Source organism: Physcomitrium patens, chromosome 3 (assembly GCF_059467195.1).
Source record: "Physcomitrium patens ecotype Gransden chromosome 3, ASM5946719v1, whole genome shotgun sequence".
In the NCBI taxonomy this organism is placed as follows: Eukaryota; Viridiplantae; Streptophyta; class Bryopsida; order Funariales; family Funariaceae; genus Physcomitrium; species Physcomitrium patens.
Window position 1 is genome coordinate 2,669,813 of NC_143412.1, and position 9,364 is coordinate 2,679,176.

The 9,364-nt window shown below is 39.1% G+C and overlaps 1 protein-coding gene across 1 annotated transcript; it reads right to left on the reverse strand.

The window, feature by feature from the left end:
• Positions 1-3,410: 3,410 nt before the first annotated feature.
• LOC112279966 (sodium/calcium exchanger NCL1) lies at positions 3,411-7,267 on the reverse strand. Its single transcript, XM_024514800.3, has 7 exons — positions 6,626-7,267; positions 6,018-6,221; positions 5,611-5,792; positions 5,334-5,491; positions 4,852-5,149; positions 4,272-4,589; positions 3,411-3,983 (listed from the first exon to the last, which is right to left on the reverse strand). Exons 1-7 carry the CDS (start codon positions 7,059-7,061, stop codon positions 3,735-3,737), a joined length of 1,845 nt encoding a protein of 614 aa, XP_024370568.1. The 5' UTR covers positions 7,062-7,267; the 3' UTR covers positions 3,411-3,734.
• Positions 7,268-9,364: the final 2,097 nt, after the last annotated feature.

Sequence of the window (9,364 nt, forward strand, 5' to 3'; positions counted from 1 at the left end):
AAATCTTAAATAATTATTTTTATTAAAGTCTATAGGTCAGCTAATCACTATTATTTATTTATTTAAAATCAACCTTCACTACTCACCTACACTTTTGATTTCCAACCAACACTCAACTTGTCTACAATTTTGTTACCTTCTTGACCTTTATTCAAATCTTAATCACCTTCTATATTCTATATTATATTTTCAATTTCTTATATAAAAAGAATTATTTTTTCTTATCTTCTTTATTCCATTATTATTTCTATTATTGTCAAGTTGGAAGCTTTGAATTATTTTTTAAAATTATATTCTTTAGTCTCCTTGATTCTCATATGAAGCAACTAAAAATTTGTTTTTATCCGTTACAGCTATCTTGTTGTATCATTCTATTTTTTTTCTTTTTATTTTCCATGTTAAAATGCAAGAATTTCTATTATATTATCATCTTATATTTTAGGAGTTTCTACATTTTTTTATCTTATAATTATATTAATTACAAGTTCTAATCCCATTTTTTTTTATGGATATTGTAATCTTTTTACAACATGACTTTGCATCAAGTTGTATAAATTTTCAATTCTTTATCAGCACTTCAAGCACTAGAAGCTTGAATTTTATTTTATTAATATTAATATTAATATTAATATATTTAAATTACAATGAATTAGGATGCCTTAAAATCTAGATAAAAAAAATGCAAGAATTGATTTTGCTAATAGTAATCTAAAAGTTGATACTACTCTACATGCTCATTAATTCAATTTCTAATCAAGAAATTTTGAGATAATTGAGAACTTGAATATTTTATAAAGAACATTAAAAATTATCAGTCTTTTATAATTTCTATTTTTGAATCCCATAAAAAGTTTTTGTAATTATAAATAAACTACTTCCAAGCTACTTAATCAATTATCAACTAGTTTTATTTCCTACCTGACTTAACACAATTATAATGAACCAATGCCATTATTCTTATAAATTCTTAATTCACTCAGATTAAATACTATAATTTTAATAAGAATCTATAGAAAGTTGTTACTAAATACTAAATACACAAGTAACAAACAAGGATAAATGATTAATGATTTTTGTAGGGTATGAAAGCACTTTTAGTTCATTTATCTTTTGATTCTTCTATTCTACCATCACAATAATTATTTCAATTATAAAGAAATTTCTTGCACATTAATCTACCAAAGATAACTCCAATTGTTATCTATAACAACAATATCCTTGTCCTTTGTAAATCTTTTGTCTTTTCTACTCTATTAACTTTTATTATTAATAATTGCTTTTTTGTACATTCTCTACAAAATTGTTGTTCCTAATCTCCTGCATTTTATGCATTTGATAAATTTATTTATCCAAAATTACAATATCATCAATAAGTCTCCTACTAGCACCTAGATATCTATCACTAAATAATCTATTCTTTGTATCTCTATTTTATCAAGAATTTATTTACTTACATTATACACCAATACACTCACTTACACATATACATCAATTTTTTTTTTATATTTTAAGTACACGCAATATATAGATATATATATATATATATATATATCCAAAAAATATGCATTCTAAAAATAAAATCTATAAAAGAAGAAAAAAAAAATCTAAAACTTTTCTTCAAAGATGTCAATAATGTCTATTGCAACCATCATCTTTTTAAATCAAACATAAGCTATTGATATGCTAGAATATTTTAGTTGATATTAGAAAATATTTAAATTAATGTCTTAGAATCTTTTAGGTGATATCTTGATTAGACATTTTTTACAATATATATATTCTATTTTTTTTTTCATTTTTTTATTTTTTACACTATTGCTTTCTAAATGAGTTTATTCAATCTTCTTCTTAGAATATTGAACTATCAACAAAGACTTTTCTTTTAACTAATTTGTTTTAAATATAAAATTCTAATAACGTTTTTAATTTTTTTTAGATAATATAACTTATCATCTTCAACTAAATATCCTTATTTTTTTTAAAAAAAATATTTATACTCTAACATCCACTCTTTCCAAACCTACAAATATTTTGATATGTGCCAAAATCTTAACACATAATAATCTTTCCAAACCTACAAATATTAAAATAAAATTAATCACTACATCATCAATTTTTATTTTTTGATTGAATTATTTGGACTAAGAAGCTTTAAACTCTTTATTACTAAACCATCCATTTCTTCTTTCAAATCATTTTATCTATATTTTTGCTATTAAAATTTTTAATATTGTTCCATTTAATTTTTAAAGTGAATAAGCTGCATTTTTATGCACACTTACTACTACATGTATATTGAAAGGTGCAATAGTCTTTAAAAGAGTGCTCTTTGTTCTACTTCACCAATTAGGATTCCATCAATTTTTAAAACCCCTCTCTTCTGTTGTTTGATTAAACAGAATACATGCTTTGTTATAAAATACAAATATATAAATTTGAAATATTTTATACGTGATGTAATAAATATTAAGAGATATAATTAAAATACAATAAAAATCTAATGAGTTTATATGGCTATACTATTTCTTACATTTGTTTTCTTTCCTCGAAATATTCCCTATCGATCAATAAACTTGTCTGCTTCTGAAGCAGTAATGAATCAATTAAGAAGCAAAGAATCAATTCTTAACATTCAAAACTTTACAATCATGATTATTTTGAATATGCTAAACAACTAACTCTACTACCATTGCTATACAATACAATATGCTATTACTAAGCTTGAAATCATTTCGTTGCAGACAAGAAACATGTTTATTGCAACATAAGCACACTGTACAGCATCCACTTCCTAGGAGAAAAGGAATTTCAACGTTTTCAGTGATTCATTCACAGGTTTCTTCATGTTCTTCAGTCACATCTGTTGCATCCAAAAACCATAATTAAAAAGTGCAACTCTGATCAGGGAACTCTCAGTACACAGGACTTAGTTTGCAAGCAAGCTTCGGTCCATTGTTTGTTTTTCAGGCCTCAATTCGTCGTTTGTGAATTGGGCACTACGCTATGTTGCATTCCGCGTCGGCTGCTTCGTTGCAGACTATTATTGCACAGATTAACCTCGTTTTCAAGCCGTTATCAGTAGTGTAATTTAAGTTCTGATGAGTCTGGATATAGAAATATATGTTAACTCATACAATTGTTCAGCTTCACTAGAAGTAAAGTCCTGCGGTTTTTGTTCCCATTCATTTCTAGGATTGGTATGATCTATGTTGGAACCCATATACTGCGCACCAGGGAGTTACAAACAGATGCTCCTGTATTGAATAATACCGTCAACCATGAATGGAACTGCTGACTGCCGACACAGTCTAGAATATTGAAGATCACTGGGGAAAAAGCATCGAAAAGCAACGGCAATAACTCTAAATCTTTCGCAACAGGCACAAAGTGTAGAGCCATTGAGCTACATATTGGAGATGGTAAAGCCAATTGAGTCTTTTTGTTTTAAAAGAGTACAATTTCTTCACAACATTTACATTCAAGGCTAAGCTGGTAGGATTCGAAAATGTACGCTGGTGTTTAGTGGTCATTCACAACACTCACCACGCCGTCAGTCAAGCAGCAGACTGAAGGGTGCGGCCACCGCTAATTTCAGAAAATTGGTCGGCGACATTCTTCCGTTGGCGGAGCAAGCGTGCTGACAGCAAACCCATCTTCAAAGATGCTAACCTCTGTGGTTGTTTGTTCGTTCCAGGTAACTCAGTTACATTGAGCATGTCTTCACTTGAGAAGACTTAGTGCCATCCACAAACGAAATCTAAGAATACTACCAGTCCAACTGACAGAGGGTAGAGAGCCAAGCCAATGAATGCCATCCAAAGAGGGAAGGTTGTCCTAAATGCTGCCACTGTACCCATGATAAAAGTCGCAAAGAAAATCACGGATATCTCAGCCGAAAAGTCCCACAATAGGCCTCGGAAGTACACAATAGTCAAGAAAATTCCCAAGCATAAGGTGTTGTTCATGGTGACGGCACCGTAGATCTGCAACGAAGGCAAAAATCAGACTCTGCACCTTGCAGCATGACAAAATCGTACACAAAATGACAAGGATAACACTCAAATTAAATTTTCACGGCCAGAAAATGGAAATGTTCGTCCACAACTGACATCGGAAAACGTAAGCTTCCGCATGAAAAGGAAACCTTGACAGTTCAATACGTCATTCTGAGTGGCGCATTCTCTCGAGCAAGAATGAAGCAATAGGTGCCGCAGTCTAAGCTAACCAGATAACCTGCCCATCTCGATAATGAAGAGGTAGGAGCAACGTACCTGAGAGTAGGTCATGGAGATGTTTTTCTTGCGTTTCCTCTTGGCAAAGATGAGAGAAGAGATTGCTTCGCTGGAGTTAGTTGCTAAAGGTGTAGCAATGAAGGAGATGAAGAATGGCGAAATCCCAGAGGCTTTGGAAAAGCCACCGATTGCGTCAACTAAGGGATCAGCAAAGATGGCAGCGACTGCAGCTCCAGCGATCAAATAGCAAATCGCTTTGGCGATGACCTGGCCCCTGGTGGGGGTCCCTTTGCTCTCATCATCCTCCTCATCTTCAATAGAGTCTTCCTCTAATGAAGCCAGGTCGAATTTGGCGTTCTGCATCCACAAATCAATTTTTAGCTGGGTGAGTATAACTCCACGTTACAAGAAGGGGTACTCCCACAACCAGTAACTGAATTTTGATTAGGGCAGGTTCAAGCTGTAACTCTTCCATACGCGTGCTATTGTTTAGCAACAGGTGTAGCCCCAAATGATTCACATGCCGGGGGCATGATGAAGATACATCTTAAGATAGAACAACGATATTTTGTTGCTTGAAGCTGCGACACAGTTAACGACCACGAAATTGATTCCACACCTGAGCCTCAAAGTCCCAGCCGTGGTGATCAGAGGACTGGGAATCAATTGCGACAGCGCCATTCTTTTTCTTGGTGGCGGTTGAGGAGGACTTCATCCACCTCTTAATACCTTGCAGGAACTCATCTACTGAAATTCGGTTGTCCCTGGAGACATCGAACTCCGACATCCAATGCTGGAGTTCATCTTCATCAGGGACTTGACCGTTATGGCGCTCGATTCCTAATCCCAATATCAAACCCTTCAGCTCCGTCTTGGTGAGGTGTTTGTCGTTGTCGGGGTCAAAGTGACCAAATAACCTATCAAAGCGTTACAAGCATGTTAGAAGCGGGTCAATTTCAAGAATGCTTTCAGAACACTCCTGCTGTGAGAGCGGTGGTTGTTTAAAGTAAAACAATCAAATTTTCATTACCTATCAACGTCATGATTGCATGAGTGACACGAAAAGAAATAGAATACTCGCACTCGAAACTACAAACTTACTTCAGCAGCACCTCCTCGTTTGGTTCGCCAGAGGCCGTGAATAGATTGCCCCAGTTCTGTTGGTGCGTAAGGTGGGACACTTTGTGAAGAGCATGACTTCTCCTGTACCTATGCTGGGCCCACATGATTCTCCTTTCCTGAATCCAGGGAGCAACAAGCTACATCCAACATAGACAACAAACTCTTCAGAGAAATGTACTCGGAGAAGCAAATAGAGATTACCAGCACAAACGATCCATCACAAACCCATCACCATCTTCGACGGAATTCGCTCTACCTGGTAGGTGCAGTAGCCGATGAGGCTTAGTCCTGAGATAATAGCTGCCAAGGCGATGAAAAAATTCCCTTCTGTGTTCAATCCGATCAAGCGGGGCAATTGTGCCACGATATAGGGCAAAAGCGTGGCCATCATAATCCAAGACGCCCATTTTGTTTGTTCGTCGCTGGTTACTCCCGTTTCTATTTTTCAGAAAACCCAGAAAATCGACTTCAATCAAATGCCATCAACGGAATCAAACTTCCGCAAGCGATTGATCGGCTTCGCCGAGTCAACAAGAAAGTCCAATTATGTTTGCTGATTTTTTTCAACATAGACAGGAGAATAATCTGGCCACATGCCGGTTGATGTAGATTGAAGATACATTTACATAGATGGGAAACTTCATGCGAATATAAAATGGGTACCTGTCAGACTAAACCCTTTTGTTAACGTCCGATCCTTGGCCACAAGTTTGCCATTGGCTGGGTGCGGGATAAGATCACATCGGCCGAAAATAAGGCATGCTCCCCACAGTGCCGTGAGCAACATAACAGATGACCCGGCGACCAGGCCCATGCCCACAAGCACTTCCTGCTGGGCTTCCGCTTGGCTCGCACCCAATCCGGAAACTGCATTACAGAACACCCATCATTCGTTAGTAAAAGTTCATAAAAAGAGCTAAAACTGAACAGACTCACTAAGTATCGGTCAATTTCGAGTTCTAGCTGCAACTCTGCAGTAGGGCACGGAAGAGCAAAAATGACCAAGGACAAGGAATGCCACGTGATGAAATTTAATCTTAAAAGAATTCAAGCACAGGAACACTCTCATCTGCCAGTAGCTAAAAACTTCTCACATCGACAACATCTCAGCAGCTTTCCAAGCTCTAATGTGGGTCGTGCAGGTACTTGGCCAGGAAAAGTCCTGAACCTAATCTCACTGCAACAAATCACCAGCACCACAACGCTGCAAAACCCACGCAACCGGCGGAAAAAACCAACACCCTGGTGGTTCCAAACCAGAGGGCACTTACCCGTAATGAGCAACGCATCAGGGAAGGCGCCGAGGATGGGCAAAACCAGGCCCCCAATGATCCCAGGGCTCATCACCGTCAAAAGAAGCTCACTCCCGTCAGACAGCAGCTGCGCGGCCTGGAGCAACATGTACCCATAGATCACGAGAAGGGCAGCGTTTCCGCCCAAGCTCACGGAGCAGGGCAAAATCCCGTAGTGCTCCTCGCACACGCCCCCCTCGGCAGTCCCCCACTTGCCGAAGAGCCGCCCGAGAGTTACCCATGGCTTCTCTTCCTCATTCTTCTGCAAAACCGACTTGATCTTCCATACATCATGCCCGTGGACGGTATCCATGGCTGAAACTTCATCTGCTCGCACGCTTCTGGATTGCAGAAACAGAAGCACCGCGAGCACTGACACGCTTGCGGCTAATACATGCCACCCTCTCGACATCATCGTGCTTCTCGTCACTCCCTCCGCTTCTTCCACCCCTCCCTGTGCAGATCAGGAGAGAAACCAACAGGCCCTTCCGTATCGTTGCCGTTGCAACTTAAGGATCGGGTAGCAGGCACAGGAAACGGTGCCACTGAATGCGTAGCCGCAGCGTCGGCGGAGGAACTGGAGAGAATAGTGGAAATTGATTTATTCATACCGCCCTGGACCCCTCTCCCTCTGCCTATCCCCCACTCCCCCACCTTATATGAAGGAAGGAGGTCAACTGGGTCGGCAAATCAACGGCACTCTCCAATTTTTCTGTAAAGAATCGGCTCGGTGCTATATCGATTGCCAGCTGACGGTACAGATTTGACCCAATCTAGATATGCCGAATGCCCCCAGGTGTCAAGCATGACATCCACCTGCTGGGTGCCAATGAGATCGCGGCTTTCGCCACCGCGTGACCTCCTCGCCTTACTAGAGTCCGAAGTGTTCACACAGGTGGGTTGCGGATAATGTGAACTTTTTTCAGTTGCTTCTCTTGGCTAGATTCATTGAAAAAAGTGTTTCATCATTCTTATCACTGTTGGTGTTCAAACTGACGTTTTCACACCGTAGATGGATTTTTTTTAATCAGACTTTTTTTCTATTCTATGGTAATTATCGACTTTGTTTTTGAGACAGAGTGCAGTTTCACGGTAGGTGTTTTTTTTTCTGAATCGTTTAACATGATTCTGTAACCAATTTTATTTTTGTCTGTGGTGACAATGTTTGTTACTGAACTTTCTACTTCGTACATGTACCCTGTGTGTACACATATGTACTTGTGTTGTTGATTTATCTTGTTGATGAAACAAAGAAAGGACAACTTTCTTCTTTTCTCTTTTCTCTAGTATATTATTTTTAGAAGGTGTCATGAATAACTGAAACATATTTGTGTATTGTTTTCAACTGAGACATGGGGCTACTGTATCGCAGGATCGACGGTGGTTTCTAAGGAAAATGGCAAGGGTATGGACAGGACCCTTGAGTATGTTGTACTTGAAACAAACTGGCCTAGAAACACTGATGTACATGGACCTTTTTTTCTTTCCTATTCATTGCACTCTTCTAATACAATCTCTATGGTTTCCTAAACTCTACCCTGGATTAGGAAGTACACACAGGCAGACACAAGCAAAAGACATGCGTTTCCTATTTCCCACCAGGAAAGAGACCCTCAGAAGTGTGCAGTACTTGCAAGATTCGCACACCAATGGGTGTACAAATAGATTGCACATCCCAGGGAGTAATGGAAATTGCTCAAACAGAGAATGATTGTTCATGGTTAGGTAAATTTTCTTTCCAATTTTTGGGATAGGGCCTGTGAGCTGGAGGTGTGAATTTCAATGAGGTTCCATGTTTGGAAAGGATCCAAGCTGAGTATACCTTGTCTGAGGTGGCTGCACATCATGTAGAAGAAGGGAGAGGTATCCATTTTGGCAAGACATCCCCCCTGTTCTACTTTGCAAGGGAGTGATCTGTTTATAAACACCCCTCATCCAGGCTGGACATCCATAAAGCAGACTCTGCGCCCTGACTACTGCCTACCCCCTCCCCGAGGAACAGGCCGGGACAGGGTCCCTATTCATCTAATTACTCGTTGTTCCCAAGACAGGTTTTTAATGGATTTTAGTATGCGAACCCATACAGGAAACAGTAAGATAAAGGAGCTTGAAATGAATCAAAATCGACGATCGGAATGTCTATATATACTATCAAAACCATTCCGAAATGGCTATTGTGGTGTACTCTGACTAGAGTTTTGATTAGAAACTGTTTGTGTGCTGGCTCACCATCCAAGGACAGATTGAGTATTTGGAACTCTAGTTTGTGGTGGACGCCCGGATACGAGGGCATGATGTGTGCTGTGATGCCCGGGAATAAGTGGCTGCACTCTGCAACAAGAGCAGAACAACCACTTTCGGCTTTCCGTTTTATATCCGTAACTAGCATTCATTTTTCAGTTGGGCGTCAGTTTGCTACTGCAGGATGTTACCTGGATGTACGTGGCAGGTACCGAGCCCATCACATTCCCATGTCGATCTTGCCCCTACTGCACAGCACGTTTCCTACAGTCCAGCCGATCTCAGTGCCGAGCTCTAATTGCTACAAATAGGTGGATGTGAATTAGGCACGAGGTATCCATGCTTGATTACGGGGGGGGGGGGGGGGGGGGGGTGAGAGAAATTCTTCCCAACCATCCGCACAATCGACATTCACGATCCAGGGACCCGTTGATTGAGCTCGAGTGCAGAGAAAGGGTGAAGGGACGACGTTGAGGG

What these genes read in the sequence shown, in the direction of transcription:
- LOC112279966 (XM_024514800.3), bottom strand. Translation starts at nt 7,061, where the DNA reads ATGATGTCGAGAGGGTGGCATGTATTAGCCGCAAGCGTGTCAGTGCTC. An exon ending in AACGAGGAGGTGCTGCTGAA is followed by an intron (nt 5,150 to 5,333) that starts GTAAGTTTGTAG and finishes ACGCTTTGATAG; the next exon opens with GTTATTTGGTCACTTTGACC. An exon ending in TCTCCATGACCTACTCTCAG is followed by an intron (nt 3,984 to 4,271) that starts GTACGTTGCTCC and finishes CCTTCGTTGCAG; the next exon opens with ATCTACGGTGCCGTCACCAT.